The following is a 22,113-nucleotide window of genomic DNA, read 5'->3' as shown; positions in this document are numbered from 1 at the left end:
GCTATAGCTGTCATATAGATAGTGATTCCTCTAATGGATCTAGGAAAGCAAATGAAAACCTCCTGGAAATAATTTACCATCTTGGATGCCATTAAGAATACTGGTGATTCATGGGAGGAGGTCAAAATATCAACATTAACATGAGTTTGGAAGAAGTTGATTCCCCTCTTGTGGGCTTTCAAGACTTCAAGGGAGGAAGTAACTGCAAATGCGACACAAAATAGTATGAGAAGCAGGCCGGGCGCGGTGGCTCACGCCTGTAATCCCAGAACTTTGGGTGGCTGAGGCGGGTGGATCACTTGAGGCCAGGAGTTTGAGACTAGCCTGGTCAACATGGTGAAACCCATCTTTACTAAAATACAAAAAATTAGCCAGGCGTGGTGCTGTGTGACTGTAATCCCAGCTACTCTGGAGGCCGAGGTGGGAGAATTGCTTGAATCCGGGAGGCAGAGGTTGCAGTGAGCCGAGATCATGCCATTGCACTCCAGCCCTGGGTAACAGAGCGAGACTTTGTCTCAGAAAAAAAAAAAAAAAAGAAATAGTAAGAGAACTAGAAATAGAAATGGAACATGAGGATGCGACAGAATTACTGCAATCTCAAGATAAAACCTGAACAGATGAGGAGTTGCTTCTTATAGATGAGCAAAGTGGTTTCTTGAGATGAAATCTACTCCTGGTGAAGATGCTGTGAACATTATTGAAATGATAAAAAAAGATTTAGACTATGACATAAACTTAGTTGATAAAGCAGTGGCTGGATTCGGGAGAATTGACTCAAATTTTGAAAGAAGTTGTACTGTGGTTAAAATGCTATCAAACAGCATCACATGTTACAGAGAACTCTTTCATGAAAGGAAGAGTAGATTGATGTGGCAAACTTAACGGTCTTATTTTACAAAATTGCCATGGCCAGCCCAACCTTCAGCAATAACCACCCTGATCTGTCAGCAGCTATCAACACTGAGGCAAGATTCTCCACTAGCAAAAAGATTACGACTCGCTGGCCGGGCGCGGTGGCTCAAGTGTATAATCCCAGCACTTTGGGAGGCCGAGGCAGGCGGATCACGAGGTCAGGAGATCGAAACCATCCTGGTTAACATGGTGAAACCTTGTCTCTACTAAAAATACAAAAAATTAGCCGGGCATGGTGGCAGGCACCTGTAGTCCCAGCCATTCGGGAGGCTGAGGTAGGAGAGTAGCATGAACCCAGGAGGCGGAGCTTGCAGTGAGCCAAGATCGCACCACTGCACTCCAGCCTGGGCAACAGTGTGAGACTCGCTGAAGGTTCAGATAATTGTTGGCTTATATACACTGAAAAACCAAAAAATGTGTGTGACTTGCTTTATTGTCATGATCTGGAACCAAATCTGGAACATCTTCAAGGTATGCCTATATTGTGTTGTACAGGGAGAAAAGCAGGGGAACAAATGAAACTGCAGAACACACATGTAAAGATATAACTTTGTTTAAGGGAATAATGACAGAGAAACTACACGGGAGCTTTGGGGCTTACAGTGCTCAAAGGAAAAGTCTGATAAAAGCTACAGTCACCCAATAACTTAGAAATAAAGTACGAAGTTAAGTTTGGATCCAAGAATAATTTATTTATGGCTAAAGAGCAAATGGTCCAAAAGTTTTGTGTATACTGTATCCAAGGCTCACTCATTTCCTTATTCCTTGTGTGAGAGAGAGGAGTTCACTCTTACCTGTAAGAAAGGGTATCAAGCCCACTGATACTTGTATTTGTGTGTGTGTGTGTATGTGTGGGTGTGTCTATGCCTCAAACAAGCACCAGCTTCTTAACCAGAAACCTGCAAAGGAAGGGCAAACATTAAATCCTCACTCCACCATCATACATACCTTGTTCAGCACAGAGCTCACAAGGGCTGAGGGACCCAACACAGAGTCATCTAAGGAGTCCAGAGAAGAACGCACCCGTAGAAAGGCCAGGCCAAAGGACTGATGACGCGTGAAGGGTTGGGAGCAGGTCAGGCGAAGTCGATCCCATAACTCTCCTGAGGCTGGAGCCAGGAAATCAACTCAAGGGAAAAAGAGAAAGAAAATAAGTGGGGAATGGAAATGCATAAATGGGAGAAAAAGAGGACGAAAAGGTCAATACTAAGGAAAGGAGCTATAGAGAGTAACCTCCAACAAAAGGAAGAAGGAGGTCATCAGTAAATGTCCCCTTAGGCTCAGGTGCTCAGGGTATGGTAATGCCAAGCAGGCCAGTCAGGGCATTCTCATATCCAGTCCCTCGCCTTCTCGTCATCATTCCTCTGTCACAGTTCCACACCATTCTCAGCATGAATTCTATTCCTTCTCCAGGGACCTCATCAATATCTCATTTTAAGAAGTTACCTGCAGAGTAAGGGCCCAGTGGATTACCTGAGATATATATCAACCCTTCCTGGATCATAAGACTTCAACCTCCCTCACACCACCACCACGTGCTCTACATGCTCACAGTATCACATTCCGATATCACAAACCCTCCACATCTTTAGTTCCTAACACTGTCCAGTCAGTACTTCACTTCCTCCAAATCATATGCCCCTCCAATGTCACTCTTCCTTTACAACATTACAAATACTTCCAACTTAAAAACAGACAAATCCTTATGAGACCGTACATTCCTAGAGGATAGGAATCAGATCTTATGTTTTTTCTGTAGTGCCTAGTGAACAGAGATTTGTATAAACAGAATTCAGTAAACATTATATACTATATAACTATAACCACTATGTAGCCTTCCATCACTTACATAAACATCTATCCGCCGGGCGTGGTGGCTCACACCTGTAATCCCAGCACTCTGGGAGGCCGAGGCGGGCGGATCACAAGGTCAGGAGATCGAGACCATCCTGGCTAACAGGGTGAAACCCCGTCTCTACTAAAAATACAAAAAAAAAGCCAGGCGTGGTGGTGGGCGCCTGTAGTCCCAGCTACTTGGGAGGCTGAGGCAGGAGAATGGTGTGAACCCGGAAGGCGGAGCTTGCAGTGAGCCGAGATCACGCCACTGCACTCCAGCCTGGGTGACACAGCAAGACTCCGTCTCAAAAAAACAAAACAAAACAAAAAACATCTATACTACATCCACACTTATACCCACAAAAACTTATTATTGTTATTATTTTTTGAGACAGAGTTTCATTCTTTTCGCCCAGGCTGGAGTGCAATGGCACAATCTTGGCTCACTGCAACCTTTGCCTCCCAGGTTCGAGCAATTCTTCTGCCTCAGCCTCCTCAATAGCTGGGATTACAGGCGCTTACCACCATGCCCGGCTAATTTTTGTATTTTTAGTAGAGATGGGATTTCACCATGTTGGCCAGGCTGGTCTCGAACTCCTGACCTCAGATGATCCACCCGCCCCGATCTCCCAAAGTGCTGGGATTACAGGCGTGAGCCACCGCGTCCGGCCACAAAAATAATCAACAAGTGTGTGTGTGCTATATATTGGGCCCTACTGAACCACAAGTTATGTATAAATATAAATAGTTCATAAATCTCCATCTCTCCAGCTAGCATGCATCCTCAGCACACAGATCTCACACACAAGCACACCATTCCTTAACCACCCTTTGCCCCCAACAGATATAACTAAGCCCCTGCACAGGCTCCCTCTCACAGTCTACACCTAATAGCACTCACAGCCCTCTTTAGTACTGCATCTCTGTTTCTCATAAAGACCACCCCCATCTTTTCTGCTTTTGCCCTCTTTACCATCTTTAAACATGCGGACCCCAGAGCGGTTCTTCCCCTGCTTTGAATCAGTTAGAGACATTAGCATGGTTGCAGGGAGCAGGGTGACGAAAGGTCTGTCTAGGGGCCAGGAAGAACGGCCCACATCAATTTGCAGGAATGCACAGCCACAGTTACCTGGGGACAAAAGGTTGAGAGAAGGTTAAGAGGGATGAGACATCTGAAGACAAAGGAATAGGGTGGAAGGAGGTCACTTCTCTACTTCACAGCTAGTTGAAAGCCAGAAAGGTTTATCGATATGTGGAGTCCCACAGGGAGCCAGTAACTGGAGTGGAATGAGACTCCAGTCCACTAAATACCAATGTCACACATTCACCATGTTCCTTCCAGCCAGAACCCTTCCCCTGATTAAAGAGACTTGTTGCTTCTCTGTCCTCTGGCCCTGGTAGAGAGCGCTAAATTCTGTCTCTTTTAATTCCTTGCTAGGGAGCCTGACATCTCTCTGTCCTGACGAAACAGACCAGTGGACTTGACAGTTCCAGATTCCAGAGAATTCTAAGGTCAATCTTCTCAATCCCTAAACTCCTATTCAGCCTTCTTGGATTATCCTTGCACAGTTCATCTCTCCAGCATCCTCCTGACACTGACATTTACAGGTGTATGCAGGTTCTATTTGTTGTGATTTATTTTTATTTTTTGTGAGACAGGGTCTCACTGTTGCCCAGGCTGGAGTGCAGTGGCATTATCCCAGCTCACTGCAGCCTCAAACTCCTGGGCTCAGATGATCCTTCTACCTCAGCTTCTCATGTAACTGGGACTACAGGTGTGCACGATCACACCTGGCTAATTTTTGAACTTTTAGTAGAGACGGCATTTTGCCATGTTGCCCAGGCTGATCTCAAACTCCTGGGTTCAAGGGATCCTCCCGCCTTGGCCTCCCAAAGTGTTGGGATTACAGGCATGAGCCATTGTGCCTGGCCGGGATTTATAATTACCTCAGTGTCCTAAGGTTTTACCCAAACCACTAAGATCAAAGCATGGTAGTTATGTTGCATAATTTGAGGAGCACCATTCACATTGTATTCTACGTGAATAGAGCCCTTGGAGTTCTCCACACAGATCTGCTCCAAGGGCAAGGGCCACATTTCCGTTTGACACCCAGGTAAAACTTATTCCATAAAGGCTGCTCAGCCAGAATGAACTGAGACACGCTAGTGGAGTAGTTAGAGGGGACTATCATTCCTGTATTCTTCCTCAGAGGTTCCTAGGCCACAGAGAACTCACCCACATCAATGTAGCCAATGGGCACTGCCCTCTCCAGCTGTAGTTCTACTTTCAGTTGCCCACTCTTGTCCTGAGGGCAGCTGAGCCAAGGTCTCCTTGGATTATCTGGGTTTAGCAAGTTCTCTACAGGATACCTGGGATCCTAAGTAAGAGAGGAGGAGAAAATCAGGAATCTCACTGAGCCCAAGGGAAAAAGGATGCCCACAAATGAGGGGTCCCTAAAACTCCAAACCGTCCCAGTCATCCTAACATGATAGACAAGGCACTAGATGGGAGGCCATAGGAATTCTGTTATCATGTGCCAAGTGGTTTACAGGTATCATTCTTCTCTATCTCATTTACCAAATGACCTCCTTTAATCTTCACAACAATTCTTAGGTGGTTACTATTATTACTTCCAAGTTAACAGATCAGTACTGAAGCTGAGAGGTTCAGAAACTTACTGAAGGCCATAGGCTCAATAACCAAGCAAAGCAGAATTCCCAGGTTTCTGAAAGCAGGGCTCTTTTTTTTTTTTTTTTTTTTCCGAGACAAGAGTCTCACTCTGTCACCCAGGCTGGAGTGCAGTGACACAATCTCAGCTCAATGCAACCTCTGCCTCCCGAATTTAAGCAATTCTCTGCCTCAGCCACCTGAGTAGCTGGGATTACAGGTGCTCACCACCATGACTGGCTAATTTTTTGTGTTTTTAGTAGAGACGGGGTTTCACCATTTTGGCCAGGCTGTTCTTGAACTCCTGACCTCGTGATCCACCCACCACGGCCTCCCAAAGTGCTGGGATTATAGGTGTGAGCCACCGCGCCCAGCCAAAAGCAGAGCTTTTTTTTTTTTTTTTTGAGACAGTCTCACTCTGTTGCCCAGGCTGGAGTGCAGCAGCGTGATCTCAGCTCACTGCAAGCTCCACCTCCCGGGTTCATGCCATTCTCCTGCCTCAGTCTCCCCAGTAGCTGGGACTACAGGCGCCCGCCACCACACCTGGCTAATTTTTTTTGGTACTTTTAGTAGAGATGAGGTTTCACATGTTAGCCAGGATGATCTCAATCTCCTGACCTTGTGATCTGCCCGCCTAGGCCTCCGAAAGTGCTGGGATTACGGGTGTGAGACACTGCGCCCGGCCTAAAAGCAGAGCTCTTAACCACCATGATACGCTATTTCATTTATAAGATTTTTTTTTTTTTGAGATGGAATTTTGCTCTTGTTGCCTAGGCTGGAGTGCAATGGCGTGATCTCCGCTCACTGCAACCTCTGCCTCCCGGGTTCAAGCAATTCTCCCGCTTCAGCCTCCCGAGTAGCTGCGATTACAGGCATGTACCACCACCCCTGGCTAATTTTGTATTTTTAGTAGAGATGGGGTTTCTCCATGTTGGTCAGGCTGGTCTCGAACTCCCGACCTCAGGTGATCTGCCCACCTCGGACTCCCAAAGTGCTGGGATTACAGGCGTGAGCCACCGAGCCCAGCCAAGATGTTTTCAAGGACATTTATTTATCTTTATAGTTATTCTGTGGGATAAGAAAGTCAAATATTTTTATTCTAAGTTTATAACTGATGCTTAGATATAAAGTGATTAATCAAAATCAATAATAATGATATTGAGATATAAATTATGAGTTCTAACCTAAAGTCAGATATTTTTTGGTTGACAGATCTTGAGTAAACTACTTTCTCTCTCTGGGTCTAAGTTTCTTTCCTTCTGTAATCCCAGCTACTTGGGGGCCAAGGCAGGAGAATCGCTTGAGACTGGGAGGCGGAAGTTGCAGTCAGCCGAGACTGGGCCACTGTATTCCAGCCTGGGCGACAGAGTGAGACCCTATATCAAACAAACAAACAAACAAACAAACAAATTTCTTCTTTTTTTTTTTTTTTTTAAGAGACAGGGTCTTGCCCAGGGTGGAGTATAGTGATACAATCATGGCTCGCTGCAGCCTCAAATCCCTGCAAAGATCACTTGAGTGATCCCCCTGCCTCTGCCTCCTAAGTGAGTAGCTGGGACTACAGGTGTATGCCACTGCACCTAGTTAATTTGTATTTTTAATTGAGACAGGGTCTTGCTCATTGCCCAGGGTACAGTGCAGTGGCACAATCGCAGCTCACTGTAGCCTTAACTTCCCAGGCTCAGGAACCTCCCACCTCAGTCTCCTGAGGAGGTGGGCTACAGGTGCATGCCACCACACCCGACTAACTTTTGTATTTTTTGTAGAGATGGGGCTTCACCATGTTTCCCAGGCTGGTCTTGAACTCCTGGGCTCAAGCAATCTGCTCACCTCAGCCTCCCAAAGTGCTGGGATTACAGCTGTGAGCCACCGCACCTGGCTATTTAAAATTTTTTTGTAGAGATGGGATCTTGTTACATTGCTCAGGTTGGTCTCCAACCCCGACCTCAAGCTATCCTTCCACCTCAACCTCCCAAAGTGTTGGGATTACAGGTATGAGCCCTCTAATCTAAATGTGTTCATCCATAAGTGAAAGAGAGAGACCAGACTCATGGTTTTCAACCTTTTCTGTTTTAGCAATAAAACCCTTTTAACTGAAATCTTACACTGGTGTGTGTGTGTGTGTGCACACGCACATGTGCATATTTTTTTGATAAATAAAAGGAGAGCTCTGGTTAGAGCACAGGTAGGGAGGACTAAGGACATACTTGTCCCCTTCTCCCTTTCAACTTCCAGAAGTGGGTCTCTCTACAGAGTACAGCTGAAAACACAAAGTTTGAAACTAGCTAATGTTCTCTAGCATTTTATAAGGCTAAGAGTCTATGAAGCAGTCGGGCGTGGTGGCTCACGCCTGTAATCTCAGCACTCTGGGAGGCCAAGGCAGGAAGATCATGAGGTCAGGAGTTTGAGACCAGCCTGGCCAACATAGTGAAACCCTATCTCTACTAAAAACACAAAAATTAGCTGGGCATGGTGGCATGTGCCTATAGTCCCAGCTACTCAGGAGACTGAGGCAGGAGAATCACTTGAACTCAGGAGGCAGAGGTTGTGAAGAGCCAAGATCACACCACTGCAGTCCAGCCTGGGCAACAGAGCGAGATTCTGTCTAAAAAAAATAAAAAGTCTATGAAGCAAATTGTTTAGCCTGACCATGCAGGTAAGGAGGGTAAGTGTAATACTATTTTTCTTAGAATAGGGGTTAATATATTAGTTCCTAAAGATCCTCTAAGGGTCTTTTCTTTTTCTTTTTTTTTGATACAAGGTCTTGCTCTGTCACCCAGGCAGGAGTGCAGTGGCACAATCATGGCTCACTGTTAGCCTCAACCTCCTGGGCTCAAGTAATTCTCCCACCATAGCTTCCTGAGTAGCCGGGTCCACAAGCACATGCTCTCACACAGGGCTAATTTTTAATTTTTTGTGGAAATGGGATCTCCCTGTGTTGCTCAGGCTGGTCTTGAAGTCTTGGGCTCAAGAGATCCTCCTGCCTTACGCTCCCAAAGTGCTGGAATTACAGGCATGAGTCCCATGCCTGGTCTAAGGATCTCCCTGAAACGTGTGGGGATGTTTTTGACTGTCACAATGACTAAGACACCTGGGGGCCAGGGATGCTAAATATCTCATCATGGAAAAGATATTGCTACAAAATACAGACTTATGGCCCCAAATGCCAATGGCACCCCTTGAGAAAGACCAGGATAACAGAAGAGGAAGAGGGCGAGTAGGAGTAAATAGAGCAGTGACAGGAGAGGAAAGGGTGGGAAGTCCCTAAGAATCACCACATCAGATCAGGCCTGGTCTCAGGGCCTAGAATCTAGCCCTAATTGGGATATTGTAGAACTTTCAGGAAGGAGGCTGAGATCACACTTGATGGTGGTGGTGATATCCTCACAAGTCTGGGATTACCTCAAGTGCCCTGCCCTGTTCTCAATGATAGAATGATCGAACTCCCCTTCTAAGGATCCTGGTGCAGTTTCTGGTCTTACAGCTTTGCCAGAGCCCTACAAACTGGCTGGAATCCTGAGGGTGCTGCTTTGTGTACTTTCAACTTCTGAGAATACTTCTTTTGCGCTTCCTGCACTTCTGTGGGAACAACCTGAGGGCAAGAGCTGTTTCTTCTCTTAGACTCTGAACTCACAATGTCTCTTCTGTTAGATTGGGAGTTTCCTGAAAGTGGAGCCAAGACTCCTGTTTTTTCACTCCTTTCAGTTTATCAAGAAAACAAATCATGCCTGCTGATTAATATACCTGAGAAGAAAATGATACCACATGGCTGATCTTCACAGGAGCCATGGTGGCCCAGCAGCTGTTTCAAGTACAAGGCAAAAATGCTTCCTCCCAAGATTTCTTCTGTCACTACTTTGGCACTGACTATGTGTTAGCTTCCAGAAAAGCAAGAATCCTCATATCACTCCTGAAAAAGAGAACAGAAGAAAAACAAACTAGCCGTGCCTGTGATAACAGGAGTTATTTGCAGCAGTCAGTTCATTTCTTTCTTTATTTTTTTTTTTGGGGACAGAGTCTCACTCTGTCACCCAGGCTGGAGTGCAGTGGTGCGATCTTGGCTCACTGCAAGTGTTGCCTCCCAGGTTTATGCCATTCTCCTGCCTCAGCCTCTCAAGTAGCCAGGATTACAGGCACATGCCACCACGCCCGGCTAATTTTTTATACTTTAAGTAGAGACGGAGTTTCACTGTGTTAGCCAGGATGGTCTCGATTTCCTGACCTCGTGATCCACCAGCCTCGGCCTCCCGAAGTGTTGGGATTACAGGTGTGAGCCACTGCACCCGGCCAAGTTAGTCCATGACCAACATGGGCCTGGTGGGAGTGGTGGCAGGGAGTAGGTTTGGATCAGCTGATGAGGCTCCAAAAAACACAAAATAACTCGAATGCAACCAGAAGGCAACACAGCAGCAAGTGCAAAATAATATATTAAGATGTTAATGTTGGATTTGTATATACGTGAGCTCTCAAGGGCATGAATTGTGCCTTAAATTATACACCTTTATATCACTAGAGCCTAGTACATGGTAAGGATAGGCAACAAATGTTCAACAAAATATATGACACAACTTTTTTTCTTCTTCTCCTAAAATGAATCTTCCTACATTTAGCTTTTCATGAAGTTATTCCTCTACTAGACATCTTCAAAGACTTGCTGATTTATGCAAAACCCTTGGTAAGCTGGGTGTGGTGACATGTGCCTGTATTCCTAACTACTCAGGAGACTGAGGCAGGAAGATCACTTGAGCCCAGGAGTTGGAGGCTGCAGTGAGCCATGATGGTGCCACTGTATTCCAGCCTGGGTGACAGAGTGAGACCCTAACTCTAAAAAAAAAAGTTCACATGGGTATTTGTACTTCGTGTTTTGCTAAACATTTTAGGTAAACTTTTAAATATATGCAAAAACACACATATTAGTATAATGAACTCATGCATCCATCACCTTGCTTCAACAATTCCTTGCTGAGAGGAGTTTTAAAGTTGTCTGAATGTCTTTAGGTGGAATATCTTCAAATATTTAACCCTGTCTATTTTATTCATGTTTATTACCCATCTGGCTCCTGAAAATATGAGTCCATGACTCTTGATATACTCCTGGCCATAATGGTCTTTTTGCTTACCCTCCCCACCAAAAGTTTTTTTCCCTTTTCTCCAAGATTTTGCTCATGCCATTGCCTATGATTGGAATGTTCTTTCTCTTTCCCATTTACCAAATCTAATGCATCTTTGGTGCTCAAATGTCACCTCTCCTCTGCTGAAACACCTTAAGGTGACAGCTCCATCCTGTCAATCCTCACTTAGCCTTTAACAGAGTGCCTCATATTACAATTATATGGGATATGTCTTCTTTGTCCCTTGACAAATTGTAAGCTCTTGGGGGACAGGTTTCATGTCTGATTCATTTCTGTGTACCCAATGTAAAAGGGAGAATATAGTTCCTGATTTGCAAATGTCTGTTGAATGAATGACCATAAAAATTGTGCTCCAAAGGGCTCACAGTCATAAAGGATTCAAAGTGGGGTAGATTGTAGCAATAGCAGTAACAAACTCTTAGTGAATGCCATTCAAACATCAAGCACTCCTCACAGGCCACAGCCAATATGGGGCTAAGGCTTCAAAGACAGAAGAATGAAAAATGAGTCCTGAGTCTCCTCTCTAGGGCTCAGATTAATTAAAGCTCACTATTCCCACTACGGGAACTCACTGGGCACACAAATATCTTTCCTTCTTTCTGCTAGATTTTGGAGATATAAAAATAATAAAAATAAGTAAGATATAGCCTCTGTTTTGAAGAAACTCACAGTATATTTTTGTGATTTGATGCAAAAAACTCCACCATCTCTCATCGTCAATGAACACTCAGGCCAGGCATGGTGGCTCACGCCTGTAATCCCCGCACATTGAGAAGCTGAGGACGGTGGATATCTTAAGCCCAGGAGTTCAAGATCAGCCTGGACAACATGGCGAAATCCCATCTCTACAAAAAAAAAAAAAAAAAAAAAATTAGCCAGATATGGTGGCGTGTGCCTGGAGCCCAAGCTACTAAGGAGACCGAGGCAGGAGGATTGCTTGAGCTTGGGAGGCAGAGGTTACAGTGAGCTGAGATCGCACCATCATACTCCAGCCTAGGAGACAGTGAAACCCTATCTCAAAAATAAATAAATACATAAATAGGCCGGGCGCGGTGGCTCAAGCCTGTAATCCCAGCACTTTGGGAGGCCGAGATGGGCGGATCACGAGGTCAGGAGATCGAGACCATCCTGGCGAACACAGTGAAACCCCGTCTCTACTAAGAAATACAAAGAATAGCCGGGCGAGATGGCGGGCGCCTGTAGTCCCAGCTACTCGGGAGGCTGAGGCCGGAGAATGGCGTGAACCCGGGAGGCGGAGCTTGCAGTGAGCTGAGATCTGGCCACTGCACTCCAGCCTGGGCTACAGAGCGAGACTCCGTCTCAAAAAAAAAAAACATAAATAAATAAACACTCTTGGTTTGGCAATTCCGACAATCAAACTGCTTGTAGTTCTCACAAGATTAAGTTCTTTGAGAACTCCTTCCCTTACAAAAACTGTTGCTGCCATTTTTGGTAATTACTTGTTTACCCTGTGTGCCTCCTTACTAAGTAGTAAGCTCTTTGAGGATGTGGATTTTTGTCATGTTCATGATCTCCCACACTTCAGAGCAGCATCATGATTCTGTCAGAAGCAATAAAGTAATGAATGATGCTCAGGAAATTGGTTGACAATGAGAAGAAAAACAAAAGTAGATCCCTACCTCACAACATATTTAAAAAATTATACCTAGGCTGGGCATGGTGGCTCACACCTGTAATCCCAGCATTTTGGGAGGTCGAGGTGGGTGGATCACTTGAGGTCAGGAGTTTGACACCAGCCTGGCCAACACGGTGAAACCCTATTTCTACTCAAAATACAAAAATTAGCTGGGTGTGATGGCACATGCCTGTAATCCCAGCTACTAGGGAGGCTGAAGCAGGAGAATTGCTTGAACCTGGGAGGCAAAGGTTGTAGTGAGCCAAGATCACCCCTCTGCATTCCAGCGTGGGTGACAAAGTGAGATTCTGTCTCAAAAAATGAAATAAAATAAAACAAAATAAAATAAAGACAAATAATTATACCTAAAAGGCTGGGTACAGTGGCTCACACCTGTAATCTCATCACTTTGGGAGGCAGAGGCTCAGGAGGATTGCTTGAACCCAGGAGTTCAAGACCAGCAACATAGTGGGACCCGATCTCTACAAAATATTTAAAATATTAGCCAGGTGTGGTGGCACATGCCTATAGTCCCAGGTACTCAGAAGGCTGAGGTGGGAGAATTGCTTGAGCCTGGGAGATGGAGGCTACAGTGAGCAGTTATCACGCCACTGCAGTCCACCTGGGTGACAGAGCCAGACCCTGTATCACTCAGGTTGGGCACAGTGGTTCACACCTGTAATCCCAGCACTTTGGGAGGCCGAGGCAGGTGGATCACTTGAGGTCAGGAGTTCGAGACCATGGCCAATATGGCGAAACCCCGTGTCTACTAAAAATACAAAAATTATCCGGGCGTGGTGGCGTGTCCGTAGTCCCAGTTACTCGGGAGACTGAGACACGAGAATCATCTGAACCCAGGAGGCGGAGGCTGCAGGGAGCCCAGATTGAACCACTGCATTCCAGCCTTGGTAACAGAGCAAGACACCGTCTCAAAGAAAAAAAAAGCACTTGGATTAAAAAACAAAATGAAACACAATACAATACTGTATAATCATGGCTACGTATAATTTTTAAAAATGGATTGGGAGAACACAAGCTAATTCTAATCCATAATAGTTGCTTCTGGAGAAGATGAGAGGGTAATGGGCTTGAGAGTAGAAAAAACAGGTAAGTTTAACTTTTATTGTATTACCTAGCTTTTAAAAAATGAGTAAGCAAATAAATCATAAGGCCAATAGTCAATTTAGGGTGATGGGTGTACGGTGTTTATAACATTCTCCGTATTAAGTTTCACAAAATGAAAATAATTATTTTTATTTTAAGTACATGAGATGCCTGTAGATGATGTAAATAATTCCCTGTAATTTTCTGTTGGTCCCAATATAAAGCTGACTTTTCTAGACGTTCTGTGGACTCACAAGCCATCCTAGTTCCATTCACCAGACAGATCCAGGCGGACGCCCAGAGGCGTGTGCACTGGGGCTACAGGCTTGCAAGGTATCGAGTTCACATGCTGCTGAAAAATCAGTTACGAAGGCATACGTAGGGGTGGGGCAGTATGGTGTACAAAAACGAGGGTACGGCAGAAGCGGGGGCCACAGGATGTGGGTTAGAAAAGTGTGCAGGAATGTATGAATTGGCATGACAGCCTAACTAAGACGCGGAATGTAGGGGCCGTGGAGGTCCCGCAAGGCTCTTCAGCTCTCAGTTTCTGGAGCTTAAGCCGTACCTCTGCTTTTACTGTTCATCGGGAACAGGCTGCTCTGTTCATTTCCTTGATGGCCACCCCTCCTCCCTCTCGGCCACTCCCCTCCCCATCAACAAATCCCAAAGCCCCTCACCCGGGACCGTGGACCTCGCGGAGCCACCGTTGCCTCAGATCGTGGACCACCAACCTATTCTCCCGCCAATTCGGCCCTCTAACCTTCGCCTTCTGACCCCGAGAGCTACTCTTCCGCTTTCCGTAGCACAGGAATGCGTTCTGGGCCTCAAGAAGCTGCTGTTTTTGAAAATGACTCCTACCGAGGCAAGACGGCAGGTGCTGCAGCCAGGAAAATACATTTGCGTGTGTTTTAATGTTTATTTTCACTCCCTACAACTCTTTCTCGTGGAGGGAGCGGAATTTAAACTTCCGGGTCAGCCTCAGTGCAGTTTGGGAAACGTAGTTCCTAGTCCCCACGTCTCGCTCCTTGGAGGCCACACTGAGGGAGCGTCGCGAAAGTTGCCCGTTTAGGAACTCTCCCATTTGGCTCTGCAAAGGGAAGAATTGGTTAAATAGTTCCACTGAAAATAATGCGATTCAAATTTCTCATTTTCCAAGAACGCTCCCTTCCTGAAGCTTGGAAGGGCACGGGACTCCTCTCTCCTTGATCCTGAAACGTGCATCAGGTAGATAACCTCCTGATGCCTGACAGTCTCCGCCTGTTTTGATGCCCCGCCCCCTCTGCTGGAGTCCGAGCCGCCGATTGGCTAGGAGCACTTGAACGGCGGAAGCAGCTGGCTCGCGCGGGGACTGCGGTGAGGGGGCGAGCCGTGAAGATGGCGGCGGTGGTGGAGGTGGAGGTTGGAGGTGGTGCTGCTGGGGAACGGGAGCTGGATGAGGTAAGCGGAGTTGAGAGACGAGGAGAGACTCAGCCTGAGACTGAGAGGAGGGGCAGTGAGGTATCGGGAGGTGGGGGTCTTAGGAGAGACGGGAAAGATCCTGAGAGGGAAGGAGCTGACTAGGGGGCGGGTGCGTGGAGAGGGAAGTCAGAGGCACTCCTGACTTGGGGACTCCGAGGCGGCCTTGGGAGTAGAAGACTTGCATTAGCTTCAAGGTTGGAGATAGAGGACAGAGAGAGAGGTCGGAGGAGTGGGGGTGTTAAGATTTTGTGATTACTAGCTGGGGGTCTTAGGGTAGGACCGAAGGGCTAAGAGGTAGTTTGAGTTGGAGAGGCGTGAATTTCTTCAAGGGCTTCCTCTGTGGGAGAGGACTCTGTCTAAGCCTAGGATGGGGGTTGGGGACACAGACCTGGAAAGAGTGCTAATCCACTAGTAGTATAGCTTTGAGTTATCTTAAAGTTGGATATGTTTTGTTTATCCTTACATTCTAAGACTTTGTATCTAATGTACGCTCAGTAAAGTTTTCGTCAACGAATGAAGGAACAAGTGGATGAATAAATGATTGTATGCCGGAGTTCATACATTTATTCACTTAATAAACATTATGACTTTTGCTCCGGATCCTGGGCCAGGTGCTAGGGAGACAAGGGGCTCCTCTGTTGAAGAGCCCACAATCTAGTGGTGGGAGACAGACAAGAATAGTCATTGCATTAAAGATATAATGGTGGCACTGAGAAGTGTGTAACAGTTCAGCTTGGGATAGGGAAGGCTTCCCGGAGTTGCTGAGTTTTAAACGATAAATAAGTGTCCCTCTCTCTCCCTCTAGACTTACGAGTTCCTTGAAGGTGAGCTCCTTGAGATTGTATGTTCCCTTTACCTATCTAATAGGCATTTAAAGACTGGGATATTAAATTACCAGTGGTCCTTGAAGGAATCACTAGGAGAAAGGAGATGTTGAGTGTGAAAGGAGTGAAGGGACAGGGCAGAGAAGCAGAGAGAGAGGTGAAAAAGGAAAATGAAAAGATTTTGAAGCCAGAGGCATTGAGATCTAGTGGTGTTTGTGATCCTGCACATGCCAGCATACGGACAGAGACATCACAGGAGTAGGAGGAAGGGGATTGGTTGTCAGAGATAGAACCAGGGAGATCTCTGAGGGATCAGAATCTTAGCGGCCCCTTGCTGTGTGTTGGGTGTGGGAAGAGTGGGGAGGATTGGGGATGATTGAAGATGAGGTTCAGAGAAAGGGAGAAGTGGACTTGGGAAGCACTGAGACTTGTCTGGTAGTGGGATGAGTTGGAGGAGTTGGGTTACCTGATTGAGATCATTAAGATGGGAGGAAGGGACTGAGAAATTGGCAGGTGATCACAGCAGGGGAATTTTTAAAGAAGTGTTGTAGTCTTCTGCCTCCCAATCACTAGAGACTATAGGTGTTTGGATATCGGTTGGTTGGTTAGGTGAAGTGGTTGTGGAAATGACCTCTAAGACCCCTTCTGGCTTTTACGTTTCTATGATTACAGTTGGCTGTGGTTCAATGAGATATATTTGAAGACACTTTGGAAAGGGTAGATACTGCATTGAAGTTCTTATTTATGGTTTGTTAGTCATGGGCTCTCCCTTGAGACAATTATGTATATCTCAAAGCTTTAGTTGTGTATGTCAGGGTTCATTGAGATAAAGAGCAGTTTTGGCAGGGGAGAAAATAACATTTTCTTTCTTTTCTTTTCTTTTCATTTGAGATGGAGTTTTGCTCTTGTTGCCCAGGCTGGAGTGCAGTGGTGCAATCTTGGCTCACCACAACCTCTGCCTTCTGGGTTCAAACGATTCTCCTGCCTCAGCCTCCTCAGTAGCTGGAATTACAGGCATGCACCACCATGCCCGGCTAATTTTTTGTATTTTTAGTAGAGACAGGGTTTTTCCATGTTGGTCAGGCTGGCCTTGAACTCCCAACCTCAGGTGATCCGCCCACCTCGGCCTCCCAGATGTGCTCAGATTACGGGTGTGAGCCACTGTGTCAGTCTACTCCTGGAGCTAGTGATTTCCTCCTCAAAGGGGAGGCTAACCAACCTCTGAAAGGAATTAGATGCACCCTTTGGGCACAGAAAGCTAACTTGGGAATTAAGGTAGAAAAGCACTTCAATACCCAATAGGGCCAGCCAGGGCATTGCCTGGCTAGTGACTGTGAATCTGGATGTGTCCACTCCCAAGTCCTATTTATTTACCAAAATGATATGAAATCATGCAGATTCAGTGAGGAGTTTCTAGCTCAAGCCAGAGTTCAAAGCAGGTATCCCAGCCTGCAGCTAACTTGAGGTATTAATATTATTGCCTCAGGTGAATAATTTCTCTCTCTTTGGCCCTGTTTTACTCTTGTTAAAAGAGGAGATTGGACTAGGTTGGGGTTTTTTTTTTTTTTTTTGAGACGGAGTCTTGCTCTGTCGCCCAGGCTGGAGTGCAGTGGCCGGATCTCAGCTCACTGCAAGCTCCGCCTCCCGGGTTTACACCATTCTCCTGCCTCAGCCTCCCGAGTAGCTGGGACTACAGGCGCCCGCTACCTCGCCTGGCTAGTTTTTTTGTATTTTTTAGTAGGGACGGGGTTTCACCGTATTAGCCAGGATGGTCTCTATCTCCTGACCTCGTGATCCACCCGTCTCGGCCTCCCAAAGTGCTGGGATTACAGGCGTGAGCCCCCGCACCCGGCCTAGATTGGTGGTTTTTAAACCTTTATTTAGTCATGAATCCTTTTATTCAAACAAAATCTCACTCTGAAGCCTTGTGAACCTTGAATGGATTCAACAGAACCCCTAAGGTGCTTGAAGCCACCCTTTGAAAACCAAGGATTTTTCTGTTATAGTCCACTGATTGGGTAACCCCACTTTTTAAATTTTTAAAAAAATTTTTTTATTTTTTTGAGATGGAGTCTTGCTCTGTTGCCCAGGTTGGAGTGCGGTGGCGCGATCTCGGCTCACTGCAAGCTCCGCCTCCCGGGTTTACGCCATTCTCCTGCCTCAGCCTTCCTAGCAGCTGGGACTACAGGTGCCCGCCACCACGCCCAGCTAATTTTTTGTATTTTTAGTAGAGACGGGGTTTCACCATGTTAGCCAGGATGGTCTCGATCTCCTGACCTCGTGATTCACCCACCTCGGCCTCCCAAAGTGCTGAGATTACAGGTGTGAGCCCCCGTGCCCAGCCTGGGTGACCCCACTTTATGTTCCTTCAGCCTACTTGTACTTTGCCTAGGCCAGCCCCACCAAGCATTATAAAATTGTCTGCCTTCCCCACTAGACTGTAAGCTTCGTGAGAGAGCAGAGTCCAAGTGTATCTTGCTCACCATTGTATTCTCTTCACTCAGTATGTTCCTGGCATAGAGTAGGCACCCAATAAGTATTTGATAATCATTATTTTTGATTAGTAGTATGATAGCTACCATTTAGTGGATGTTTGTGATATGCCAGCTCTTCTGCCTAATGGTATATGCTTTTTTATTAAATGTTTATGACATCCCCATGAGAATTGAATTATTGGATGAAATCGTCTCTAGCTCTTTCTGGCTATAGCACTCTATGTACTGTTTCTAATTACTGCCAGGCTTTGTTGGTGCTGTCCAGTCTGCCTGGAATGCCTTTCTTTTCCCTTATTGCCTTTTGAAATTCCACCTGCCCCTTAAAGTTCTAGCTCCCTTGGCTTCTTGGACTATTCTGATCTACACTAATACCTTTTCCCCTTGCCTTTTATTGTTTTCTCTGTTTAAGTTTGTTCCCTCATTTCTCAACTTAGTCCTCAAACTTCTGAAACATTTGTGTGCCAGGCACTTTGGTGTGCCTGATAATACCAAGATGGATAAAGTGTGATAATTGCCCTCAGAGAGTTCACAGACTGGTATGAGTAGAGAAAGAGTGATAAGTACATGCAAAATATGTCACAGATACTGTGATAGTGAGGGGGGTGCGGTAGGTACATCAAGGAGGAAGTGGCAGTCAGTGTTACATCTCCTTTTCCCAGATAAGTTGGTAAACCCCCAGCGGGCAGACTGTGGAAGTTCCCATCCCTTGCTTCTTCAAGCAGTAATCACTGGGTTTTTGTTTGTTCTTTCACCTGTGGTTCTCTCCCTATAGACATTTAGTAAATATACCTTGTTGCCAGGGATTTTCTTCTCTAGAGATTTTTGGTCCAAGCCAATATCTTACTGAGGGATCAAGGAATATGTGATTGAAGTTTAGTCTGGATATCTGACTACCTCTGGATTTTTTTAGGCATGTAAAGTGAGTGGTGGCAAGTGTAGTGGGGAAAAAGCCATAAAGTAGTAAACAGTGGACTCATATTCTAGACTAGGAATAGCAGATTTGTTTTATCTCAGTGACAGCACCTGATCATAGATACTTAGAAGCCTGTGTTGAGAAGGGTTCTGAAGCCAGGGCTTAGCAGAAAAGAGTGCTGAGGGTGAAATAATACAGATTACTTATTCTGTGCCTAGTCCTGTGCCAAGTGTTTTAAATGCATTCTTTTTTTTTTTTTAGACAGTCTCACTCTGTCACTCAGGCTGGAGTGCAGTAGAGTGATCTTTGCTCACTGCAACCTCGGCCTCCCAGGCTCAAGTGATTCTCCCACCTCAGCCTGCCAAGTAGCTAGGACCACAGGTGTGCACCACCATGCCTGGCTAACTTTTTGTAGCGACAGGGCTTCACCATGTTGCTCAGACTGGTCTCAAACTCCCATACTCAAGCAATTTGCCCGCCTCGGCCTCCCAAAGTGTTGGGATTACAGGCATGAGCCACTGCACCCAGCCCTTAGATTCATGATCTAATTTAATACCATAACCTTATAAGATATGTACTATTATTACTATCTCATTCTATAGATGTGGAAGCTGAGGCATAGAGAATTTAAGTAACTTGCCCAATGTTATACAGCCAGGTAGGTGACAGAACTGGGGTTCAAATCCAAGACTACTTCAGTGCTTGTGCTGTTAACCACGACGGGCAATATGAGTACTCTATACTGCCCATCCTGTTCTACGCTAGACATTTCCATTTTGTACATTTGGGTCTTCCTTTCCGGAGGTGATTTAACTGGAGTCATGGTATTTGTCTTTCCCACCAGACTGTGTTCTCCTCGAAAGGAAGGCCTTTTCATTCCTTTATCCTTTGTGCCTGGCATAGAGTATGACTCAATAAATATATAAATATGTGAACTCAGGAAAGATTCCAGTCTCTCTGTACCTCAGTTTTTTGTCTGTGAAATGGTGGGTTTGGACTAGGTGACCTTTGAGATCTTTTGCAGCTTTGAAAGACTTGGATCCCAGAGTTTTATTTTGGCCATGTTTCTTATAACTCTCATCAGGTACTCAGTAAATACTAGTGAATGACTGAATGAATGAATGAATGAAGATATAATTCTTCTTCTCCTTTTTTTTTTTTTTCTGAGACGGAGTCTCTCTGTTGTCCAGGCTGGAGTGCGGTGGCGCGACCTTGGCTCACTGCAACCTCTGCCTCCTGGGTTCAAGTGATTCTCCTTCCTCAGCCTCCTGAGTAGCTGGGACTACAGGTGCGTGCCACCACGCCTGGCTATTTTTTTGTATTTTTAGTACAGACAGGGTTTCACCGTGTTAGCCAGGATAGTCTCCATCTCCTGACCTCGTGATCCGCCCGCCTTGGCCTCCCAAAGTGCTGGGATTATAGGTGTGAGATTATAGGCGTAAGCCACCACGCCTGGCCTATAATTATTCTTAATAATCTGTGCTCATAATTAACATTGGGATGACAGAATTAAAAATGGTGATGGGGAAGGAGTAGACAAAAGGGCTTATATATAACCTCTTATTCCATCACCTTTGACTTTGGAATTCAGTCAAAACCTCATGCTGTGGCAGATACCCTGGCAGATTCCCATTTAAATTCCCATTCCAATACCTGCCACCCCCAGCTCACCCTTGCTTTTTTTTCAGGTCACTTTTTTTTTTTTTTTTTTTTAAAGAGACGGAGTCTTGTTCTGTTGCCCAGGCTGGAATGCAGTCGTGCGATCTTGGCTCACTGCAAGCTCCGCCACCTGGGTTCACACCATTCTCTTGCCTCAGCCTCCCGAGTAGCTGGGACTACAGGTGCCCGCCACCACGCCCGGCTAATTTTTTTTTTGTATTTTTAGTAGAAACGGGGTTTCACTGTGTTAGCCAGGATGGTCTCGATCTCCTGACCTCGTGATCCACTGCCTCGGCCTCCCAAAGTGCTGGGATTACAGGCGTGAGCCACTGGGCCTGGCCTTTTTCAGGTCACTTTTTTATTATGGCTTAATAACACATCTACTTCCAGAAGGAATTTAATATGTCAGTCGATCAGTAAGGGGGTTAGGAGAAGAGGGGAAGGAAAGATGAAGATGAAGAGGAATGTTTTAATTCTTTGAGTGCAAGGACTATTTTTCTCATCTTTGTACGTTCCTCAGTGCCTTGCGCAGTGCTTGGCGCATAGTCCATATCAATATATTTATTGAGTAAATAAGAATGCTTGTAGGTGTGGATTCTGTCAAGGATAAAGGGAATGTTGACTAAATCGCAAAGTGTGACTGGCATGCGTACTATTTGACCATATCAGTATTTGTGTTTAAACTGCCTATGAAATATTTTCATTGAATTCATTTAGATTAATGCCAAATTGGTCCTTACCAATGAGTCATCGGCACTGCTTTCTGCTCCCATAGCTCCCTGTACAGATTTCCGTCAGCACTTACCATATCGTATTGTCTCTTCCATTAGGCAGGGAACTCCTTGAGGGGACTGCACCTTATCATTTTTTTCATCATTGTATTTTCAGCACCTAATCTTGCACAGTGGCTAGCATGGAGTAGTTATTCAAATATTTTTGGAACTTGAATTTTTATTTTTTATTTTTTCGAGACAGAGTCTCGCTCTGTTTGCCCAGGCTGGAGTGCTATCTTGGCTCACTGCAACCTCCGCCTCCTGGGTTCAAGTGATTCCTGCCTCAGCTTCTAGAGTAGCTGGGATTACAGACACTGCCACCACGCCCAGCTAATTTTTGTGTTGGAAAATGAATCTTAAATCTAGTCCATCCACCCATGTTGAACATCCCCAGAAAATGGACACCAGTGTGTATGTGAACCCGTCTAATGATAGCGAGCTAATCATTCCATGGTCAGACTATTGCTTCTTTGAATGCCTCTGTCGGAGTGTCCCTCAGATTGGATTAGATTCTTATTTCTGTATTGCTTCAACTTTTTAGTCCTCGTCATACTTTGTCCCAGATTCTGCTTCTTTGCATCTCTGACTTGCCATGGCACAAACACTGCCAGAGAATGCCTCTGGGGGATGTAGGCCCCAGTACTCCTGGCTTTATTTGGTCTGAAATCTTACTCAGTGGAAGGCAATCCAATATAATCCATCT

At 45.6% G+C, this 22,113-nt stretch overlaps 2 protein-coding genes across 3 annotated transcripts in view; one reads left to right on the top strand and one right to left on the bottom strand.

Moving 5' to 3' along the window:
- The window catches only part of LOC103877722 (short transient receptor potential channel 2-like), a 50,413-nt gene extending 36,163 nt beyond the window's left edge, over positions 1-14,250 (bottom strand). Inside the window, exons 1-5 of the mRNA XM_031653962.1 lie at positions 13,966-14,250; positions 9,161-9,326; positions 4,985-5,126; positions 3,722-3,877; positions 1,861-2,039 (exon numbers count right to left, since the gene is read on the bottom strand). Coding sequence (XP_031509822.1) covers positions 1,861-2,039; positions 3,722-3,877; positions 4,985-5,126; positions 9,161-9,205 — 522 coding nt within the window. The 5' untranslated portion in view covers positions 9,206-9,326; positions 13,966-14,250. The remainder of the gene's footprint in view (positions 1-1,860; positions 2,040-3,721; positions 3,878-4,984; positions 5,127-9,160; positions 9,327-13,965) is intronic.
- A 56-nt stretch (positions 14,251-14,306) lies between these two features.
- Positions 14,307-22,113, top strand: part of RNF121 (ring finger protein 121) — a 68,401-nt gene continuing 60,594 nt past the window's right edge. Inside the window, exon 1 of one of the 2 annotated variants that reach the window (XM_003910354.3) lies at positions 14,307-14,725. In XM_003910354.3, coding sequence (XP_003910403.1) covers positions 14,663-14,725 — 63 coding nt within the window. In that variant the 5' untranslated portion in view covers positions 14,307-14,662. The remainder of the gene's footprint in view (positions 14,726-22,113) is intronic. The other variant, XM_031653225.1, reaches the window with a different exon arrangement.

Source organism: Papio anubis, chromosome 12, assembly GCF_008728515.1.
Source record: "Papio anubis isolate 15944 chromosome 12, Panubis1.0, whole genome shotgun sequence".
NCBI classification, from domain to species: Eukaryota; Metazoa; Chordata; class Mammalia; order Primates; family Cercopithecidae; genus Papio; species Papio anubis.
Note: the sequence above shows the minus strand (reverse complement) of the source record. Positions and strands in the feature narration are given on the sequence as shown.